At 39.4% G+C, this 23,955-nt stretch overlaps 1 protein-coding gene across 1 annotated transcript in view; it reads right to left on the bottom strand.

Moving 5' to 3' along the window:
* LOC137189871 (zinc finger RNA-binding protein-like) overlaps positions 1-23,479 on the bottom strand; it is a gene marked incomplete at its 5' end in the record, with an annotated part of 117,096 nt that extends 93,617 nt beyond the window's left edge. Inside the window, 5 exons of the mRNA XM_067599982.1 lie at positions 5,977-6,292; positions 9,421-9,633; positions 10,570-10,808; positions 19,094-19,312; positions 23,341-23,479. Coding sequence (XP_067456083.1) covers positions 5,977-6,292; positions 9,421-9,633; positions 10,570-10,808; positions 19,094-19,312; positions 23,341-23,479 — 1,126 coding nt within the window. The remainder of the gene's footprint in view (positions 1-5,976; positions 6,293-9,420; positions 9,634-10,569; positions 10,809-19,093; positions 19,313-23,340) is intronic.
* Positions 23,480-23,955: the final 476 nt, after the last annotated feature.

Raw genomic sequence — 23,955 nt, 5'->3', positions numbered from 1 at the left:
GGCTTCGCACCGGTAGGTGCTCGGGCCCTAATAATAATTCCTTCAGTTCCAATAGGGCTTCGCACCGGTCGGTGCTCGGGCCCTAATAATAATTCCTTCAGTTTCAATAGGGCTTCGCACCGGTCGGTGCTCGGGCCCTAATAAAGAAACAAACACACGAAAAACAATAGGGTCTTCGCCCTTTGGGCTCAGGCCCTAATTAAAGCTGCAAGCAGCGTTGAACGGGCCTTCGCGCCCATGCGCACATCGGCCGCGGCGCAGTCAGCTGAGCTTCTGGGAACCAAGAAAACGTTTGGAGATGATCAGTGTGAGAGTCTTTTGACACACAATACTAACCACTTTCTCTCTGTGAGCCTCCCCTCTGTTTATCACAGGTAATTATAGATTATGAAATCAAAATATTGTTAACCTTAATCAATAATTCAGGCACCAACTGTAGGATCTGCAAGGAACACAGTTGATTATTTGCTATAATTATCAATTATCAATAATAATTAATTATAACAATTAACAGAATTATTAATATGAACTAACAAATACGAAGCACCATCCCGAAACCGGTACTAATAACCGAACAGGGTAATCTCATAAATGGGAGTTCACCTAGAATGTTAATATCTGCGAGATATCAACATTCAAGGGTGAACAAAGAACGGTTGAATTCGAGCTCTGACTCCTTCAATCAGCCACTTTTCACAATATGTTACCAATAATGACCTAAGAACTTCTCTTTAAAGATATAACAGTGTTTATGAAACTTAGCAAAATTAACAAAGTTAACAAATGCTTCATTCAATAAATAGCTATTCTAAAATCTAATTCTACCAAACAAAACACAAACAGCTTTGCACAGGGTTGGACACTTGCAGGTTGGACACTTTTGTCCGACGTTATCTGACCATCAGATGTGCAAAACGATGTCGGTGCGTGTATCTGTGCGCGCGTGAGTATGGTGTTAGTCACAAGAGAGGGAGGAGGGAAAGCGATCGTGAGAGAGAGAGAAGCGGTTCTTTTTCCACAGAGAGCGCACGTATGGACGGCAGTCTGTAACGCACGTTGTCTGGTTTAAGATCGACAAATCAGTTTACTTTCTCACTCACGGCAGCACAAACACAGTAGTCCTGAGCGGGACAAACACAAAATAGTCTAGCGTGGTGAACACAACTAACAGGCAGCAAACAGGCAGCAGCGGAGCGTTAACTGCAGCATGACCGAAAGAAGCACAACCAGTTAGCCTCTGCTAGCCTCTCAGCTAACCCCGGCTCTCTGTTTAGATCCAAACGGAGCACCGAGTCCCGATTTGTTATTTAGGTTAAAGCGGAGAACAGGCAGCAGCGGAGCGTTAACTGCAGCATGACCGAAAGAAGCACAACCAGTTCGCCTCTGCTAGCCTCTCAGCTAACCCCGGCTCTCTGTTTAGATCCAAACGGAGCACCGAGTCCCGATTTGTTATTTAGGTTAAAGCGGAGAACAGGCAGCAGCGGAGCGTTAATTGCAGCATGACCGAAAGAAGCACAACCAGTTAGCCTCTGCTAGCCTCTCAGCTAACCCCGGCTCTCTGTTTAGATCCAAACGGAGCACCGAGTCCCGATTTGTTATTTAGGTTAACGCGGAGAGAGTCAGCGGGTCTGTCAGCCAGCTGAGTGAAGTGAAACCTGCGGAAAAAACACAGTGACCATCAAGGTAAAACAGGTCGGCGAAAACACGGCAGCTGGCTCTGAGTGGAGTGGCGGAGAGAACAGCAGAGACGACTCGGCGAAGACGCGCAGGGCAGAGCCGGTCCACGTTATCCCGAAGTAACTTCATTTCCTCTTTCTCGGGGGAATTTGAGGACACTGGTTGCAGCAGCGGTCTCTCTCGGGTCCAGGAATGTGTTCGGGTGAACACGGGCAAAGTCTCGTCTCGTCCGATGAGGGGAAAACATGTTCGTGGGGTAGTCAAGCTAACTCACAGGGGAACAGGAGTTACCCCTAGCTCAGTGACATGGGAAAGACGTGTAGATTGGGCGTGCTCGCTTATAAAGGGGTGGTGATGTCATGGCTGCGTCCTCAGGACGCTCCGCTGTGCAGGAGCGTCTCCGCCAATGAGGGACCGATGTTGACTGGTCCCTACTGAGGTGTGAAAATCGCAAAGCATCCTTGGAAATGGAGTTTGCTCCACCCTCATGGCAGGTCCATTACAGTTTTAATACGGAGCTCCGGAACTCCAGCCTTCCTGAGTTTTTCCCTCATATAGGCTATAGTTTTTCTTAATCATTACTACAATATATGATTACATATGTAATAGTCTCCTCAGCCAAGTTAGAAAAAATATGTGCATGTATGAACAACAGCAATTGGAGAAGATGACAGTCAAAAAGTAATCATGTTAAATAATCATGATCTCAATATTGAACAAAAATGATTGTGATTATATTTTTTGCCATTATCAAGCACCCCTAAAAACAGCAAATTGTGATTTACATACACACACACACACATACAGAGTTTAAATATGTATGTGATAAATTGTAAATATGTATGTAATGAATTGTTTTCTTTAAGAAACTCTTACTTGCACATTTTTCAGTGTGCTCCTAAAGTTATATATATGCTCCTAATTTCTTTCATTTAGGAGCACATGTACTCCTTGAAAAGAAGTAGGGATTGAACACTGCTGTCAGATATGTAGACACACTAAGTAAGTGGAGTGTGGCCAGTCCAAGGGCTTCTGTCACAGGCAGTAAATGTTTACTTTACCCATCCCCCCCTCCCATTCTCTCTCTCTCCCTCACAGCTGCAGAGAGGATATTAGTGTACTCTACTTGTGAAATATCCTCATAAATCCCATAACTTTGGCCAAATCCTACATAAAAATATCATTTTTTTGTAGGAATTTTCGTCGCGAATCCATTGATACAGGTTTGAAAGTGGTGGGACTTATAGTTTAGACGCCAGATGCCCCAGTTTGGCACAAAGTCTATGCCCAGAATTTGCCTCCCCATTGGTTTACATTGTAAGGTGTAATGTCGCACTCCAACTTTCAGGGCTTACTAAATCTAAACCGTTCGAGTTATTACAAAGTTTTTAATAAATTTTGCTCAACACAGTGTGATAAGTCATGTATTAAAGTTTGAAGCCGATACCATTAACGCCCTAGGAGGAGATAGCGTTTATTCAAGGTCCAAAATTGGCAAAAAATCGTATTTTGAAATTGACATTGCAGATTTCCTGTTGGATTTAGGTCAGGGGTGTCAGCGTATGATTTGTAGGTCTTGATGAGACGAATAATTGAGTTTTGGTTCGATCTCTCTACGACATTCCTACGGGCCGTGGCAGCCGTTTTAGATACATAGGTGGCGCTAGAGAGCACATTTTGGCACTTTGGGGTTTAATTTTTACATTTTATCAAATTTTTCACCAGACCTGATGTGCGTGCCAAATTTGGTGAGTTTTTGAGCATGTTTAGGTGGTCAAATTTAGAGTTAAAGTGGCGTAACAAGAAAGAATAATAATAAAGAAACAAACGCACGAAAAACAAGAGGGTCTTCGCCCTTTGGGCTCAGGCCCTAATAATAATAATAATAATAATAATAATAATAATAATAATAATAATTCCTTTGGATACAAGAGGGCTTCCCGCTGGTCAGCGCTCGGGCCCTAATAATTCCTTTGGATACAAGAGGGCTTCGCGCTGTTCAGTGCTCAGGCCCTAATAATAATAATAATAATAATAATAATAATAATAATAATAATAATAATAATAATTCCTTTGGATACAAGAGGGCTTCGCGCTGTTCAGCGCTCAGGCCCTAATAATAATAATAATAATAATAATAATAATAATAATAATAATAATTCCTTTGGATACAAGAGGGCTTCGCGCTGGTCAGCGCTCGGGCCCTAATAATAATAATAATAATCATAATAATAATAATAATCATAATAATTCCTTTGGATACAAGAGGGCTTCGCGCTGGTCAGCGCTCGGGCCCTAATAATAATAATTATAATAATAATAATAATAATAATAATAATAATAATAATAATAATAATAATAATAATAATTTTTGGAAACAAGAGGGCTTCGCGCTGGTCAGCGCTCTGGCCCTAATAAGTTATTTTCTGATTGTTTCACAGCGGTTATGTTGTAGAGCACAAATAACCAAGGCCACAACCCCACACACCTCGGCTCGACCCTGCAGCTGAACGCAGCACTGCCCGCCTGATTTGGTCTGAGTACAGTATCAGCAGTAGCAGGTGCTAACATGCTAAGCTAACAGTGTCAGTTTTGCACTGGCAGCAGTCCGGATGGAGGATGTTGTTACCAATCAAAACCTAGCCACGCCCTAAACCCATAACCTGCTTTATCATCAAATCTAAATTAAAGGGACCATAATTTTAAAATACTAAGGTCATAAATTAAGTGAGAAATAGGGTCATTTTCTCATAGACTTTCATACAAACAGAGTTCTATGCGGAATGCGAAACTATCTGCTTGAAGTTGGTGCATAGCTAGATTTTGTGTGAATGCAGAGCTTTTTGTCAGCTGTTGCTCTCTGCTCTGCATGTAGCTCAGGCCCGCCCTTGGTCAAGCAGACACACAGACGTACAGGTCTTTATACATCCAAGACACAGAGACAGAGAGCAGAGCGAAGCAGAGGAGAGAGACAGCGATGTAACCTGGTCGCTACGCCACAAGTCCCGACCTCACACTCTGTGTGCTGTTATTGTCTGGGGGGCTACACACACAATGCTCAAAGGTTGACGCCCAGAAGTGTCCCAAACACAGCAAAATAATAAGAAATACAGGCAGAGGACAGGGTCTCTGCAGATAGATACATCACCACACACTTGTACATGATGATTGAGAGGGATTACTTTTGTATGAGTCTCTACATTGTTTTTTGGGAAAATCCTGCATAGTATACAAATTCCACTAAGAAATGTACTGGGCAGGATGTTTAACAGTTGAAAAATAAACTTGTCACTACTCTTGTGGGCAAATAGAATGATGACAGGTTTCAAAACATATCTTTGGCATTTCTGTACAATTTATTGTTATTTATCCACTGACATTCTGAAACGATATACCTGCAATGAGCTAAGAGACGATATATTGGCCTCACCAATTCATCAGTTGACATGAGAAGCCTGATACCTACACAGATCCATTACTTTTATGCATTTTTGTTCTTAAGGCTATTTACTTCAGTACATTCATTTGAAATAAAATAATGGATATTACATTTAAATGCCAAGTCTCAGCTTTGAGTAAGTTTATGTCAACAGACTGTCAGCCTATTTCACTTCGGCTACTGTCAATGGTAAACGGCAATACAATCAGATCTTTTATGTTAATATGTTTTTGGACTGGTTTGGACAGTACCAGGGCACTGTGTGGCCTGTTTGGCACTGAAAGAGTGTGACTTGAGTTTATCTTGATTTCACTGATTTTAAAACACTATCTCCCAGCAGTCCTTTGCTCAAGCTGTTGTCACCTGCAGTGACGTCTTGTATATTAGCAGTCAGCAGGACTTGTGGCCCAAAATAACAAAAAGAAAAAAAAAACATAAACTTGTTAAAGAGTTCTTGTCTCACACCTATAACATGCCTTGACACACCCAATGTGACACACCCTGTGATGCAAGGTCACCAAATGTGCTTTTAAAAGAGCATAAAAATCACTGATATACTTAAATGTGCTTAATTTTATATCTGCAATTTTGTTATCTGGTAAACAATCTGCCCCAGTGTGTTAGGGAACAAGAGAGATAGGGTACATCAATTCAACTGTTTTTTCTTGTATATTCCTGATATTCAAAACTGATCTGCTGACAAAAAAGCATCCAGATCTTCTTCAGTAAACCAAAGTTATTAAAGCCTGCTGGTTTTTAAGGAGGAAGGAATACTTTTGCAAAATTACTGGTTTCAGGAAAAAGGTAAGACTAACCTCACATGAAGCCAAGAGCTGCGCTCAAAACATGTGTCTACTAACCAACAAAATTGATCTTGGGGGTGTTGACTTTCTTCCCAGTTGTGGCAGAGTTGGCAGCAGAGAGGTTGTTGGCTAATGGATTCTTGACACCTGCCACACTATTGCTGACAATGTTGACAGGTTTCAGGTATGGGGGACTGGAGGTAGCAAGGGATGAGGAGGCAGCCACGCACAGAGAGTTGGTGTTACTGGAACTGCTCAGAGTAGAAGTGGTGGTTTTGCTGGGGGCAGCTGTGGTGGAGGATGATGTCTGAGTGACCATGCTTGGCTCAGTAGAGGGAATAGGCTTACCAAGTTTGGTATGAAGCTTCACAACCTGGAGAAGAAAATTCAGATTACAGATTTTCACCAGGTCTGTTTTTTCTGTTTAACTTACTGGCAACACAACAGATTCCCAACATATTCTTCACTTAAAAAGTAAAGTTTTTTCTTTGTTTCATAACATAAGATTTTTTATAACTTGAGTTTTGTAAACTTTATCTCCTTGTTTTTATATTTTGGCTTCCGCCTGTTTTTTTTGGAGTTTGCATGTTCTTAAGGTGTATAAGTGGGTTTTCTATGGGCACTCCACTTTCTTCCCAAAGTCTAAAGACATGTGTGTGACTTAATTGTCTGTAGGTGTGAATGCAAATAGTTATATGTCTGTCACTCTTCCAATATGAGGAGGAGGAGAAATTGATTGCACTAAAACTAAATTTGTGTACATTATTAGTTGCAGAAGGAGTGACTGGGCATGAGGATATATATGTTTACTCAGTGTTTAAAAGAAGAGAGAATCTGTAAAGTTAAGAAACATGAGGTTGAGGAGACAGCTTCCAGATTGTCAACAAGAACTTGACAGTGCTCTCCCCATCAACTAAGGTTTAAATCTCAAAAACGATAACTCCTATGGGGTTTCATATACATTTATATATGTATATGTTTACATTTTAAAAGAGAGGAGGCTTGTAGCAACATTTTATAAAAACAAAAAGGTATGATATGTGCTTGGAGAGTTTAAACTATGGGACAGAGATGTTTAGAAATATGGTCCTGGTCAAAAAAACAACAACAAAAAAAACAAAAAAAACCCCCACAAAACTTGCTCTCCCTTGATCGCAACACAATGATGAGAGCACTCACTTTGGACTTCAATTGCTCCAAAAGCACAAAAGATGTCACAACACAAAATACAACTCTGAAAAATTTGAATACAATTTTCAAACGTTTTAAAGTTGGAACAAGGTCTATAGGCCAACGTACAATGGGAAAGTGGTCTCAGACTTTTGGACACTATGTATTGTATGTCTGAGCAGTTGACAGTCAAATTTCAAAAGATTCCAAATGAGTTGAATCATTAATGGACTGCCATAATAAATTATGATTTCCAAAAATGTATATAAAATCGCTGGAATATGCCAGAAAAGAAAGAGAAGAGGTCCAAATTTTAACCAAAATTTCAAAGATTTTGAAAAATCAATTAAAAGAAAATGGGGTTCCATCCACTCCTGTTTTTGCAAATAGCTGAGCGCATCGAGGTACAGTTGGTGGGGCTGACTCTCTTATTGAGTGCTATGACAAAAGTGACAAAAAGAGAGATGAAGAGAAAGAGATAAAGAGAAAATGATGGTCTGTCATCATTTTTGTTTTACCAATTCGGACCAAAAAATTTACAAAAAAAAAACCAACTTGATCTTTGATATTATAACTTCTCTACACTGGCTCCCTGTAAAATCCAGAATGTCATGCTGCTATAGGCCTAGACTGCCGGGGGACTTCCCATGATACACTGACCTTCTCTCTCCTCCTCTCCCTCTGTACAAATTCATGTCCCATTAATGCATGTTACTAATTTGGCATCCTCCCTGTAGTTTTGTGCTTTCTCGTCTCGCAGGTGTCGACCTTTGGTTGCAGACCGCTTGCTGCCTTTGACTGCAGACCACCTGCTGTCCACTTAGTCCAGCTTGACACCAAATGCTGCTGCTATTATTATTGTTAGTCATATTTCTATTATTATTATTGATGTTACTGTTGTTGCTGTGCTTCCCTGTCTCCCTCTCCCCTCCCTCTTTCTCTCTCAACCCAACCGGTCAAGGCAGATGACTGTCCACTTAGAGGTGCACTGATTGCAGTTTTCTTGGCTGATTTTGATTTCCAATTTTTTTAAAAGCCTGACTTGCCGATTCCTATTTTGGCTGATTCCAATTTTCTTCCTTTCTAAGACCTATAATTTATACATAAGTGACATTCACATTTTTGTAACTTTTCTTTAATGAAAAATTCAATTGTATATTTATAATAAAACATTGTTCATATAAAATATAAAACAAAGTACTTTCCCACCCTATTTTTCATGTATAGTATTTTGTAATTTTCCTAATTTTTTTTTTTTTTAGTGTAATCAAAAAGCACTTAATTTATTTAGCAAATATCAACTCTCATGTCATTTGTAGCACTCAATGGGTGTAAAGTTTTTTCACTCTGCCCTACTTATTTGTTCATCATATCTAGACTAATATTTAATTCAAATTTACTGTTTTATATTTTTCCGTACAGACTGAAACACAGCAGGATCCATGTCAGTGTGTAAGATAATGAGAAAGGTTAAATTAAAAACAAACAAAAACAGCAGCAGCACTAACAGCAGAGCCACACCTCAGTTGTTTTTCAATGAAGCATTAACATTAGATTTTCCTTAAAAGGTCAAATCTGTAAACTGTTATATATAGGCTATTTTGGGCTGGACCGACTCAACATCTGTCCCATCTTGAGCAGACCTGGGATGGTGCGGGTGTGGCCAGTGTTCAAGCCACCGTCTGAGCCCTGCCTGTTGGTGGTCATGATGACAGAGTGCGTCATGTTTCAGGTAAATAAAAACAGGTAAATTAATGTTTAAAAACTGCAGCAGACATGCTGTAATGTTACCAGTCTATGACAAGTCTCTGCTGCAGGTCATATCATTTAGATTTAGCGTGTGTGTTTGTGTGGCTGTGACGTTACGGTCTATGCCACTGTGTGTGTGACAGGAACCATCATGCATGTGTAAATTTGACCAGCAAAAATCGGATATATGAGACTGATCGGGGCCGGTCACCAGTCAGGGCCGATATCAGCTAAAAACCGACTGTTTTCAATCGGTGGCCAGTCGATCAGTGCATCTCTGCTGCCCACCTAGAGCCTGGTTTTACTTGAAGTTTCTTCCTGTCAGTTAGTGCTTGCTCATGAGGGAAAAGTGCCCTGAGATGACTTCTGTTGTGATTTGGTGCTATATAAATAACATTGACTTGACTTTGAATTTGGGATTGTTGTACATTTAAGAGAAATCATGACATACAGTATCTAACCCTCAAAGACAGATGGAGCTGCAGGGGACTGTTTTGTCTCACTACCATCTAACTAGGTTTAACACCACATTTAGCCTCCGACTGATTCAGGTTAGATATGAAATATCCCTCATATTCATACCTTCTGGTGCTTGGCTCCACGGATATGGGCAGCATAGGCGTCAGCACCAGTGCAGGAAACATCACAAAGTTCACAGCGGAGCTGGTTCTGAGCACTGCGGGCCAACACACCACCACCACCACTACCACTGCTGCTGCTGCTGCTGTTCTGGGAAACCTTTAGTGCTGCTTCCTTCTTCTTGTGCTTTTGGCCTTCCAGGTGCTCCTTGTAAGTCTAATCCATTCAGTGTTTAGGAGGGAGATAGAGCCATTATTAGCATAGATTGATAAGTATTAGTTTGTAATCTAAAAATCAGTTAGTAACAGTCATTAGTGTCCCAAATATAAAAACTTCAATTAACCTACATTCACCCTTACATTCTTTCTCTACTCAACTATGTTAAGTAAAGTTAAATGTACCATGTTTTCTGTAACTCATATCAGCTCTGTTGTTGAATACTATCTGACAGCTGCTGTTATTCGGTGTACTCTGTTCACTCCCTCATGTCACTCACTGTTAGTTAAGAGATAGCTCCAGTGTTTAAATGAAGCACAATGGGGCATTTCAGACAACAGATGGAGTGGGAGGATCAAATGTGACTCAGGCTTTATTTATGAGATAGCCATCCTTGACAAATACCGGAATGTTCCCTGATCCTGATGATCTGCTTTACTCAACAGTAATTAAATCTAGAACTTTGGCAAAACTCTGGCTCAACTATGGGGTGGACACAATCTTCAAAGTCGGTCTGCACAGACATGTTGAATGCACAATTCCTCTCACAACTTCAAAGCATTATATTGATACCCTTCGAGTGATTCATCTTGGACATGAGAAAAGATGGACACACAGTCAATGTGACAGGATATTTTGTGTTTTTCACAACAATACTGCATCTTAAAATACACTAATCATAAGTTGTATACTTGATTTTAATGTGATTCATACAAGGTCTAAGGATTTATGCATTATTTTGAATTACTGAAAGGCATGGCCCTGTGGACGCCTGTGGGGTTAATATTTCACTAGGTGCAGAATAGAAAATAAAACAGTGTGTTTCATATTGACACATTTCTTGAGATTTAAAAGAAACTTGGTTGCATGTGAGCATGTACTTAATCCTTAAAGCATTTGAAAAAATGGGGTCAGTGTGGACTGTACTGAACTCACCTGCGGGCCAGCACAGCTGATCTTACAGACATCACAATAGTGGATCTGAGGGGGTTTGGGCGGCTGCTTGGGCCTGAGCTGCTTACTCTGAAAGGGGGGTTTCTTGGTGAAAGTGTTACCAGTCCATGCTGCTGTTGCTGCTACAGCTGCCACTGCCTGCTTCTGGTGCTGCTGCTGCTGCTGGTAGTAGCTGGAGGCTGCTGAGTAGACTGCTGCCTCATAGCCCGAGTATGAGGTTCCTGGAAAAGGATGAAAGACTCACAATTACAATTTACTCACCATTCTGTCATTTTATGGCATTTGGATAAGGCTACATGACAAAAAGGGAGAGCAAAGGTTTATGTGTATGATAGTGCACCATGTTCACCATCTATTATTATTACAAATTAGCATGATAGCATGCTAATATTTCATAAAACACAAATTAACAAACACCATGTACAGGTGAAGCTCATGGGAATGTCAATTTTGCTGGTATTTAGTCATAAACCAAAGTATTGGACAAAGACTGTGATAGTACAGGGTTCACTGACACCCATCCCTACAGCCACAGCACTAGCATGGCTTAAATGGAAGATAAGAGTTGATGTAATTTCAAGCTACACTAGACTTGCAAGTATACTGGGCCCCAAAAACCCGCGGCAACTCCAGCCACGGCACAAAGGCACAAAATTTGCGGGCAGCCAGGAGGACAAGGCCATCACTCAACGGGGTTTCAATAGTTGGTTTAGCATGCATTTTTTTGTCTGGCGTTCATAACTGCCACAACCCTGTCTCTTAGAAATTGTGTTTATATGATACTAAAATTGCAACAGAAAATGAAAATGATGTCAATTAATCTACCTGGCAAGTTGCAAATATGTTGATATTTAATGCATCACTAAAATGTTCAGGGTGTCACCATTCTCCAACTCAACGATTTGATTTGACTTTCGATTTTAAGGTCACAATGTCATTCGATTTTTGATGTAAACATTTTTTTTTTTTTTTAGATCACTACATCAATGCACTTTATAGGACAAGAATTACGTCATTTGACTTTGTCTTCCTCGTCGCTCTTCTACCAGACAATGCATGGCTCCCTCCACAAATCAGACAAAATAGCGATCCCACGTGTGTCTACATTGAAATGACAAAGTATAGCCTATGTTCTGTTAAACATGTCTGTTGACCTACAAGGGTTTTATGTCTTGCGACCGGGACATTTTTCCACCTGAAAGGAAAATTACTGTTAGAGGCTCTTATCAGTAGGCATATTTTCAGCCAAATAATCAATGACGGGTTGTACATTGCTAGACCTATTCCACGCTTCTGTTAGTATAACAGTGAAAGACAACTCTCCTGGAATTTCAAGCCAAGAGCACGCCGCCATCAACTTTTATAATAGCTAGGTAGAGTCCACTGTGTCCTGTTGTAGGCCTCAGTGATGTATAGCTTTGATTATTCATGTGATCACAGAATGAGGTTGCTGTTGATCAGCGGATGTGATATGTTAACAGAGGATGTGCAATCATTTTGCAGCCAATTCATGTTGAAGTTGGAAGAGTTTAGAGTTGGAGAAATTGCATGGGTGTAGATATTTTATTAAGTTTGATAAAATAGTCAGAAGATTACCCCACATATTGTAGGCAGACCACTGTTGTCTGGCACTCTGTGCTGGCCAGTCTGAGCTTATTTATAAACTGGACACAGCCTACATATAACTTAACTGTCAATGCTGTAGTCATTGTTGATAATGTTGGAGGTTTAGGATTAATATAATCCCAGATGGAGGGTTCCTTATCAAGAAAATGTGAAACTTGCGAATGAAAAAGCAGAATTTCAAACATTTTATTAGATATTCTATTTCATGTCAGAAAATGCTTTGATATCCCTTTTTTTCCAAATTGAGTGACAAAACATTTTTTAAAAGCATTTTACGATTTCATTTCAGAATAGGAAATCAATTGAGATGAAGGTACACAGATCTAACAATCTGCCTTGTGAATTCTGTATAATGTTTGATAAATCTGCCAATATATCAGGTCTGGACTTGAATTTGATTTCTCTTATTGTAGTTAAAGCTGTGGCTGAATCACTGCACGATATGCATACATATGCATTTGTCTGGTTTATTGTCCTCTCTCCACCAAAGTGCACAATATTGCCAACATTTCTGCTGTGAATACTGACATCTGATATGTCCGTTTTTAATTCTTAATTCAGGAATGGTTACTCCAAATGCCACTTTCCCACTCTCTGGATCCTGTGATCCACCTGTATTCTGTAAATGTGAACTCCATCCCTGTTGCAGATGAGACTTAACTTCCTTGACTATATCTCCTGATTTCTGTCTTTTGTTATTATTCGGTATGCATACACCAACTTCAGGTTCTGAGATTATCCATGGTGGTACAACTGACCAAAAGGCTGGGGACACACATTACTATTAATTTCCTCCGCCTTAGATTTTTGCTTATTTCCAAAGTTTGTTTTGGCCTTTCTCCCTCTACTTCCGATTTAAGAGAGGCAATTGAATTTCTAACCAGTCAGCGCTATCCAGCTCGGTAGTCGAATTGGACGTCGCACGCTGTCGAAATGGACATCATGGGTTGTGTGCGATGTCCACTGGGTGGCAACACAGGATGACTGGATAGGTTTTGCACAGTTAAGCCTGCTGGGAGCTGGAGTCCATTTCAGATTCTTGTTGTCCAAGTTGGCGCTCTTTTCACTGGTCTTAGGCAGTGAGAGCTCCATGAAGGCCTGGGGTCAGGCTGTTGTGTGGACACGCAGGCCTGGTCCTTTGTTCTGGCCACCTGTGCTGCCCAACAAAGGTAAATCTGATTGTTCCAGTGCCATTTACTAAGTTTTGCTGTTCTAGCTCTATTGACTAATTTTTGTTTTTCAATGAGACATTTGAGTTTTAATAAGTTTTAAATATTTTTGATTTTATTTATTTATTTGAACTTATTTGTTTCTCATTGTTTACCATTACTGAAATTGATGATCTCATCCAGTGCATTACTGAAGTTCAATATTGGATGGCCAAAAATTTCTTGCAGTTAAATGAAGACAAAACTGAATTTCTTTTAGCAGGTCCGAAGGCTTTGAGGCACCAGATTAACCCTTTGTTAACTCCCCCATCAGTAAAGCCCTGTGAACATGTCAAAAACTTGGGTGTGATCTTGGATGCTGATCTTAACTTTCAGAAGCACATTTCCAGTATCTGTAAGACTGCTTTTTTTAATCATCTTAGAAATATATCCAGAGTTAGATCTTTCCTGTCACAGTCTGATTCTGAAAAGTTGGTTCACGCATTCATTTCCAGTCGACTAGACTATTGTAATGGACTCTTTGCTGGACTGGCAAAGCACACACTTAATAAACTCCAGCTTATTCAGAATGCTGCAGCCAGAGTATTAACCAAAACCAGAAGGTGTGAACACATCACTCCTGTTTTAATGAACGGCCTAGCTCCCTCCTACGTTGTTGACATGCTCTCTGAATAAACGCCAGATAGACCCTTGAGATCATCAAATAAAGGTCTCTTCACCATACCTACAATAAATACTAAATTAGCTCATGGTGCCTTCAGCCATTATGGTCCTACTCTTTGGAATTCTCTACCACATGAACTCTGTTACACTGTTACAACAGCGTCTTCCTTTAAAAGCAGAATAAAAACATATCTTTTTTCACAAGCTTTTAGCTAGGCTAATGGGTAAAACCGTCTTTTTAGAAGCAGTATTATTATTATTTCTTTTAACAATGATTTTTTTTCTGCTGTCTTGTTTTTTTGGTTTTTTTTAATATGCATTTTTTTTATATATGTAACATCTTATTTTTTACCTTATATATGTAATGTTAATGTAATATATTCATCATGTATGATATTTACTTGTTTTTCAGCACATTGAAATTATGCCTGCCGTATGAAATGTGCTATATACATAAATTTGACTTGACTTAAATTGCAATTGTCATTTGCTGCAAATGTTTCAAAAAGGCATGGACTGTCAAGGCCTGTAAGTCTTAAAATGATCACATTGGTGTCTGTGTATGATTGAGATTATACATATATACACACACATATACAGACAGACAGACATATACACATATATGGGTCAGTGACATTTTAGAATATCAAAATAGCAAAAAAATAAAATTGAAGTAATGTGTTAGTTTCAGCTTTTTATGTGTGAATCCGCAAGTGTATTTTTCATTTTTTTACTGCCCCTTGTAAAAGGCTACATTTTAATGCGTTTATCTGTAAAGACCCCTGAAAAATGTCATTCGGTAAAACAAACTAATTTTCAATATTATATTAAAATTAATGTTAATGATACTGTTACAAACAATCAAAATGCAATTATTGATCCACAAGTATGTTATACACAGTTGCAGCATGTCAACACTAGAATTACAAATTTAGGATATTTTGCCTTTAAAGACGACATCATGTCATTTGTCAATATTTGTTACTTTTTTTTTTCCAAGTAGAAAGGCAAAAGTGCTTTAAAATCAGGCATACTTTTATATTTTATTAGCTCTTCTTCATTTTGCTCATTCATAAACTCATTTAATAGAGTATTTTGTATATTTATTTCAAAATTAAGTGTTTTACCATATGACATTTTGTTTTACCGCAGTATACCTAATAAGTTAAGTTGGCTACTTCTGAATAACGCAAAAGATACACAGGGCCTCTAAAGTAAACCTTTTAATGACATTAAAATGTCTTGCAACAGTTTTCTTGTTTCATACAAGAATGAATGCATTGTTAGTTTGAGGTCTTATACAATATATGAACAAGTAAATCCAATTTAAAATTTGATTTTTACCACTAGTCAATTTAAAAAGAGCACTAACTTTCTTATTTGGTAAAACATATTTACAGTTGATTCCAAACATAACAGTCAGTTAAAAACAGCACAGTAACATTTATATCTAAACCTTACGAACAGTTCTAATCTCTAATACTATTTCTCAGAATTCATTTAGTCATAGAAAAAAACGTAACACTCTGTCTAACTGCTATAACTGTAATCTATCACTTGAACAATGATTAAAACAAATCTGTCATGGTAACCTGAAATCAGTACAGTGTGCATAACATATCTGTTTTCTAACGCCCTCCCCCTGTGGCTGGTCACTGTTGTTTTCTTCAGACAGATAAGAATCTTTCCCAGTCCTCAGCTGACAATCTTGAGCTTCAACTGGTTGATGGCTCTGGTTCTGAGATGACAGCTTTCACATCTGATTGAAAGTAAAAGATCACATCTGGAATTTGGGGCCACACAAAGCAAAGACTGTTGCATACAAGAGACCTCAATTTCTTCACCAACAATCTTCAGTACCTGCCCCACAAAAGGCTTGTCATCATAAGACACAATGACCATCTTTCCAGCCATGTCTTCCTGTTCTTTATTGGTGGTGCAGGATGCTTTTTCGGAGTTAAAATCGAAGACCATGGGTGGCTCACATTCACAGGTAACTCCAAAACGCTTGCAAAAACAGGACAGCTCTCTGTGAGAGATCTTTCCAGGGGTGTCTGTAATCACTTGGTGAATGCCCAAGGTGCCTTTGACTATTGGCAAGGCAGTGGGCACAGCCTCATCCACCCTAGCAATGTCCTCTTCTGCTACCCAGTAGAGTTTTATGTCAGAATTGGACTTTTCCAGAAAGGAAAACAATTCCTCTGGGTGCTGAATATCCCCTCCTTGTTGGACAAATGCATCTGCTTTTCTCTCTAATGATCCACCAATACCATCTGGTGCACCCTTTCCATGGGACTTCTCTGAGAAGTTCCATGTGACAGCCTCAATGCCATGCATGAAACGCAAGGTTGACATCAAGAAGAAATTTTTCTTATTTCTATATTGTATCAGCGGGCCATCACTCATGAAGTGCATTGTAGATATTGGTGCATTTGACTGTATTTCATCCAACACAGGCTTCAAGTGTGCCCATACTGCCCGCTCATCATGTCTGAGAGAAGTGGAAATGGTAGCATAAGCTTTTGATCTTTCTGCAGTGTAGACCATGCATGTGTAGACTGTTGCTTGTCTTCGACTTCCCCCCCAATGATAGGACTGAACCTCAACATTCAGCTTGCATGAATAATTCTCAGAAAAGTCCATGCTTTGCCATTCTTTCCAGCTTTTCATTAAAGCTCTTCAGGAGATCTTCCCATTTTCCAGTCACTTCTCTCTTCACAAAATGTGAGTAGATTTTCCCTTCTGAGCTGACTTTCTCCCTCTGCCATTGATGCCATGAAACCAGCCCAGTGTCATTTGGAATGGCTGGCTCCATCTCTGAATAGCAGCACTGTGCACACTGCATAAACATGCATTTTTGTTTTTCATGTCACACACAATGTGGGTGAGTGCATCAGTAATGCTTTTACTTCCTAAAAAGCCTCATGGATGCAGTTTCTCTATCATCAACCTCACATTTTCATGATCAATACAGGCACATGTGTTGCGGTCACTAGCCTTAAGCTCTGTGACATAAAATGGACGAAGGTGGGCAAAATGCCGGTATGATATGGGTGCTCCTCCTACCTCTGTATTGTATTCTTTATGAAGCTCTTTAAGACACTTGGTCAGCACACGATGCTGTTGTTTGACCTTGCTTTTAGTTACAGTGTCCTTTTTTCCCGGTAAAAGACGACTGTTTTCATCACGCGTTAGAAATTGGACCACACTGTGTCGTCTTTGTGTACCTTTCCTGAAAACTTTTCCACTTTCTTTTTTCTAGCTGCCTTGAAGTTTGTATTCTTCAGTTTCTTTAAGCTCTTGCGGAACCTGTCAGCTCTTCTTTTTTCTCTCAAAATGTCCTTTTTTAACTGCCCAATTTCTTCTCTCAATTTCCTAACACTATTTTCTGATTTCTGACGGGAGCTATTTTTCTTGCTTCCATGTGAAGGGGTGGAAGATGAAGATGGTCCCTCCCAAGATAATGCTGTCTCATCAGGTGCAGAGTGTTGCAATGGCCCTAGTGGTGCAGAATGTTGCGGTGACTGTGGTGATGAGGAGTGCTGAGGAGTTCCAGGATGGTCAACTTGAAAAGGCTCTGCAAACAAATCCACTGATAGTGGCGTGAGGTTCATCATAGCTTCTGCCTGTCACTGTCTTTCCCTACATTTCCTCTGGTTGAGCCTCCACTGTTCTCTTCTTTTTGTGGCTGCAGATGTGGTCAAGTGTTTGATGGGTTGATAATCATATTGCCCAGCTTGCTTCATTTGTCAATACCTGCAAGAATTGAAATAAATATGTTTATATATTAATAATATGAATTTAATATATGAATAATATAAATATATTAATTCATTAGTTTATTTATTCCTTCATTTACTTATTGCACGTCAACAAAGGCACTTTATAGTTGTGCCTCTGTTAAGGACTATAAATCAGGCTTATAGATTGCTGCCTATACTGACACAACTGACATACACTGACATTATTACCATCATAATCTTTCACAGTAATACCTTTCCCTTCTCTTTTCTAGTCTCTCCTCTCTAGCAACAGGATCTGCCCTGATCTTTGCACGAAAATGTGCACCCCTCTCTTTACTGGAAAGAGGCATCTGTAAAAATGTAATAATGTTTAAAACATACGGAAACATATTACATGTTAAATGTAATTAAGAACAATTGTTCAGACTTAACAAAAAGTTAAAATAATTAAAAAACAAAGATAATTTAGTTAAATCCTCTGTGTCATTTCGGATGACAACATGTCATTTAGTAAAACCGTTTGTCCAAATGACATTTTGTTTTTCCGCATGACGGATTTCAATATTTTCATTCTCTACAGGCAGTTGCATGGCCACCTATTGCTAACAATGACCTTGACTTATGAACTTTAAATTTCATGGGTAAATCAATAATTTTTAAATCTATAACTTTATCGTCACTTTTTTAACATTTGACCAAATGACGCTGAAATCTGTGACACTTTGTACAACACATGGAAAAGGTGATATTAACTTAAACAAGGGGTACATTTTTGAACTTACCTCCAACTCTGGTGGTCTTCAGGGATCTTCTGAGTGATGTCATCACATGTCACATGACACGAGTCATTTATCTACAAATTCAGAATGGCTTCCAAAATTTGTTTTACCGAATGACATTGAGGGAAATCTGTCCTAGCGAAGTGTTTTAGATATCAAAGACATTTCTTCAAGATTTATCCTATTAATACTTAACAGTGCTTTTCTGTACATTTTAAAAAATATGCCAAACACAAAAGTGGATGATTTTTACATATCTTTAATCATTTTAAATGAAGTCTTCTTTGACATCAAGTGACTGCCGTTTTATCGTATGACATTTTTCATATACATATATACACACACATATATATACACATACATACATATGTGTGTGTGTGTGTGTGTATATGTGTATATATGTATATATATGTATGTAGACTTTAGTCAAATATGGCATTCACGTTAAATTTAAAACAAACAAACAAACAAACATTAACTGGTTCATACCATTTCAGGTAGAATTCAATTGAGGGTCAAAGCTTACCAGAGTAGGTGACAGCATTTGTGCTGTAGGTTGGGCTCTGGGAGTAAGTTGGGACCACAGAGGCGGCAGCTGCCACAGGCGGGACAGTTGAGGTCACTGGGTAGATGGAGAAAGTGGATGTGGCTGGACTGGGAGCAGCTGGCTTTATGACAGTCACCTGACGAGTCTGCTGGCTCTGGGTGTATGATGTTACCCCTTGGCTGTATCCTGGTTTGGGGGCTAGAAACCACAAAAGTGGATATTCAACATTTGCATGTGCCAAAAGGATACAATAGTTAAAAAGACGTCTAATCACCTCTTTTTGGCTGAGAAGGCAGAAACACTACAGGTTTTTGTGGTAGCCTAATTAATGTTCACAACCTGTAGCAACAACCTGAATGTTAGATTGCAATCAAACAGTCCAAAAGTGAAGTGGGAAAAGTTTTTGGTGAGAGTGCAGAATCGCATTAAAACAGAAGAACCAAAAATGGGATAATCAAGGTCAGTTAAAAATCAACTTTAAAAAAAAAAAAAAAAAAAAAAAAAAAAAAGAGTAGGTGGTGAGTCATTTCAACAATCAGTAGTAAGGGGAAGCTGCTAAAGGTTGGATGTAGAAGCACATTAATGTTAAGACTTTGAGAGTGTGTACAGTATAACTTTACTATATTTAAGGACAATGGATTAATAAATTGTTATATTACGAAATAACAATTAAATGTTATGGAATTTTCCATCTTTAAGGGCTAAGAAATGGGTTATATTGTGTCAAGCATGGGCCTTCAGGTCACACCAAGATTCTTAAGCTGAAGGAGACATTCTCTCCTCTCCTTGAGACTCAGAATCTGATGTTTGGGGAAGCAGAAGCCTTCCTAATAAAAAGGTAAATCAGTGTTGCTGTGGTTACCAGGGTCAGAGGGGGCCTTCCTAGACTACACAGATAGGTGGCTACATAGATTCCATTGGCATAATCAGACATTCAAACCCGAGTGTGCTGATGGTGACCTGAACAAACACGGGTAAAGTGCAGTTCCTTGTTTAGAAACTAATAAACCAATAGACCAATTTTCCATATTGTGGGATGATCTGTTGGGGTTAAAGACCAAAAGTCAGATCTTCATCTTCAGTGCAGCAAGAGATGACATCTTTTGGGGACAACATTGATGTTTACTGTTGCTGTTCTCTGCTTGGCCAAGTGTTCAATAAATATTCTCAGCATTAAGACATCAATGACTCCTAGACACTTTCTTCCCCGATGAGTTGACCATTGACCAGCATTCCTCCATAACAAAAGGGAAAGTTTACACTGTTGGATTTGGTTTTCCACATCTGAATTTTGCATTTATGACTTTGAAACAGTTCCGGATATAATAAGTCCACCAACCTAAAAACAAAGCTAAAACTAATACAGTCTAGTACAAATACCCAGCAATAAATCCTATCTTCATGAAGTTTACGGTGTTTAGTATTTCTAATATTGTCCACCCCTTTACAAAAACAGTAACCTTATAATCCATGTAAAAGTAATTATACAAAGTATTTGGTCTTGAATGAATTAAAGCTTTGTGTATGCACACACTGATGGGAAAGGCTGATTAAGTAATTTTAAAAAAGACAACTTGTTTAACGAACACAAGGACTTGAGGTTCTTTTGCACTCCAAAGAAATCTTTAATTCAAATCACAGATGATTTAGCATTCAAGAGATTCTTGAGAGCTAGCCAGTGAAAAAATGTACACCAAGTTCAGCTGAGATGGGCCCGAAACATGCTCCAATGCAAGTATGCAAAAGCTTCAAGCTACTCAGTGGTGGTAGTGGAGAAAAACCTTCTGTAATTGGTCACCAATTTTTTTTTCTTTCATCAGTGCTGTAAGCACAGCAGTACATGTTCGCCCATGGACATCATGTTTGTTTACTACTGTGGTCATGGAAATGCTCTCATAAGCTTTAAAGAAAAACTTGCAGATTGAATTTCTTAATGGATTTACAGTTTATGTATCATGACAATTATCATGTGAAAAGTAAATGTATGATAAGTTTAACACTTATCAGATGGAAAAATAAGCGTTTCCCTGTCCCTGCTATAGTGCACTCTGCGGAAGTAGGTAGTAGTGGTTGCCATTCTGTGAGTTGGTATTTTTGCTTGTTCAGGTCACACAAACACCAGCCTGTCAAGACTTTGAGTCCAATTTCCTAGCAGGGAAAGAAGTAGGGCTGTAGTCTCCTTGTTGACTGGTCGATTAGCTGGTCAATATGCTCTCGTCTCACCAAATTCTCATTGGTCGAATAATTGCTGTGTTACTTTCATAAAGAGAAAAGTGCTACATCAGTAGCCTTCCAAGATAAATCCATTATTTCCTGCGGCGGGAGGGCTGCAGGAAATAATGGAAATAATTTGAATACACCCCGTGAAAACAACAAAATAACGTCAAATATCCATTAATTTGGAAATCAATAGCATTTGGGAGTCTCTATGCAGTGCTGTTCCAGTACGTGAGTCTACCTCTGTGCCGTTGCCTGGGGAAACTATTGATAGTTTAACTCTGTTAAGGAATACAGCATTGCATAGTATGTTTGCGTAGCGAGTGGGAAAGAGTGAGCGGCAGGAAAGTGACAGTGGATGAGAACGGAGCAGAGGAAGAGATTAGCAGTTAGTTGTCAGTCTGGCAGTAAATGTACAATACAGGCTCCAGTGTAACAGTTAATAAATGCCAAAAAGTCACGTCTGTTGTTTCCCCAAGTGCAGGAAAAGAGAAGGGGGTTAGCTCCAAAGTTAGCGACAATGGGTTAGCCTAACCTGAAGACACAAAACAGAGAACGGAGAAATGTGTGACTGCTGAGTTCACTGTGCACTCTGTCCCGTTACATCCACCCCACAACTAATCAATTAGTTAAGGATTATGTACGATTTCAGTCGACCAAGCTTTTCTTTGGTTGATTACAGCCCTAGAAAGAAGCATGCTGGTTTTCATGCCCATGTGCATTTTGTGCAGGTGAAGACACAGAACTTCACTGTTATCTCTGTAACAAAAAACACAGTTGTGTACAGGGCTCATTTTAAATAGGAGGGGTTATGTTCTTTGCAATATGATGAAGTTCAGGGTGGAATGCCAAAGCCAGCACTGTGTGAAACTGATAGCTGGTGCAGTTCCTTCAGTATGCACAGCTGCTTCACCTTCAGCAGCAGCTCAGCAACAGTTATGATAACACAGACAGAATTTTACAACTCTGGAAAGACATCACGGTGGTAACGGTTTTATTTTCTGTTGCAATGATCACAAGGTTACCAGTCAAATATGGCATTCACGTTACATTATAATCTACCAGAAATGAGCACATGCATGTATGTGATTGGTCAATGCAGCACTTTGCCAGATGCTGTTGGGTTGTGTTGCGGCGGACGATCGCTGCTGTAGTTATTTGCTGAGCTGTGTGCAGTGGCACCCCTGCTGCATGAACGCACTGCCCCCAATCAAATGAATGGGAGGTATGCATTTTTTCATGTGCCGCCATATTTGGTCTGAACACAGCCTTATTGTGATAACTCTTAACTGACACCCCAAAGAGGCTATTGAAACCATTTGTAACTCTCTGTCCTCATATCAAAACTTGGATTTGAAACATTTCTCTCTTTATATTCCGCTCTCATCTCTCACTCCCCTTCTGCTCCCTCACCTGAGCTACTGTTGTTGTGGTTAAGTATCTTGCCGGTAGACTGTCACAACAAATTTTGTTACAGCCAGAGGGAACAACCCTCAGGTAAAACAACACTGCGTTGCATGCCGTTAGCTGGTGAATCACCAACAAATGTGGCCCATTTTCAACTGGTTCTCACATCATAACAGAATTTCTGTCCGATGGCCATTATTTCTCCTAATCCTTGTTTCTTTCTGATCCTTTGGACACCTATCTTTTTCTTTCAGTTTGGACCTCACTGATAATCATTTCCAGCTGTATTTTCTGTTTGATTTAGTTTATCCAATTCATTATGTTCTATTCAGTAGGAGGGGAATCGTAACAGTCCATCTGATGTGGACATGAACACCCTCAAATTAAAGTCAGAATTTAATTTAAATCTCGTACTCATTGTTTCATTTCCAATCCACTGTGCTGGAAAACTGAAAACTGTTAGTGACCAATAGGACTACAATGTATATGTTGACAGTGATTAAATTAATACTTACCATAGTTGATAAACCAAATTAATTGTTAACTTGCAATGCCAGGAAAGTTAAGTAAATAAAAATTAATTGAATGTATATTTAGCATACCTGTCTGGTAGTAGGACTCTGCCACGCTGGGTTGTGGCTGTGCAGCAGCAACAGCTGCTGTAGCAGTGGGCTGTTGGTAGTACTGTTTACTGTCATAAGCAACAGTTGGAGCTGTGGAGCGGACATAGGAGTAGGAGTCCTGCAAAGCAAAACAATAATTTGAGTTACAGATAATATTTTCTTTCATTCTTTATTTACATCATTACAGTCTTGCATACTACTTACATCACATTTATTAAGCACCAGTACTGCTTCTTCTGATTATTTAAAAAAAAAAAAAAATTTAAAGCTGCAAGCAGCATTGAACGGGCCTTCGCGCCCTTGTGCACGTCGGGCCGTGGCGCAATCGAAGGGCTTCTGTGACTGGCATGTAGATGTCTTCAGACCCGGGCTGTTTCCAGACAGTGCAAGAAGGAGATAAACATCACTTCCTTTTTCCACTATTTTGCCCGCTGTTGGGGCTGCTTTACTGAAATTTCGTAGGGGGAGCTATTCAGCCGGTTTGCATCACTGATGGAATATTGTCATGTACGTGCGTTCAGGCCGGGAGTCTTATCAAACATGTTAAGTTTGGTGCAGATAGGAGCATTTACAATAAAGTTACAGCAACTTCCT

This window comes from Thunnus thynnus, chromosome 2, assembly GCF_963924715.1.
Source record: "Thunnus thynnus chromosome 2, fThuThy2.1, whole genome shotgun sequence".
In the NCBI taxonomy this organism is placed as follows: Eukaryota; Metazoa; Chordata; class Actinopteri; order Scombriformes; family Scombridae; genus Thunnus; species Thunnus thynnus.
The sequence above is the reverse complement of the archived record's forward strand: the minus strand, read 5'-3'. Positions and strand labels throughout refer to the sequence as shown.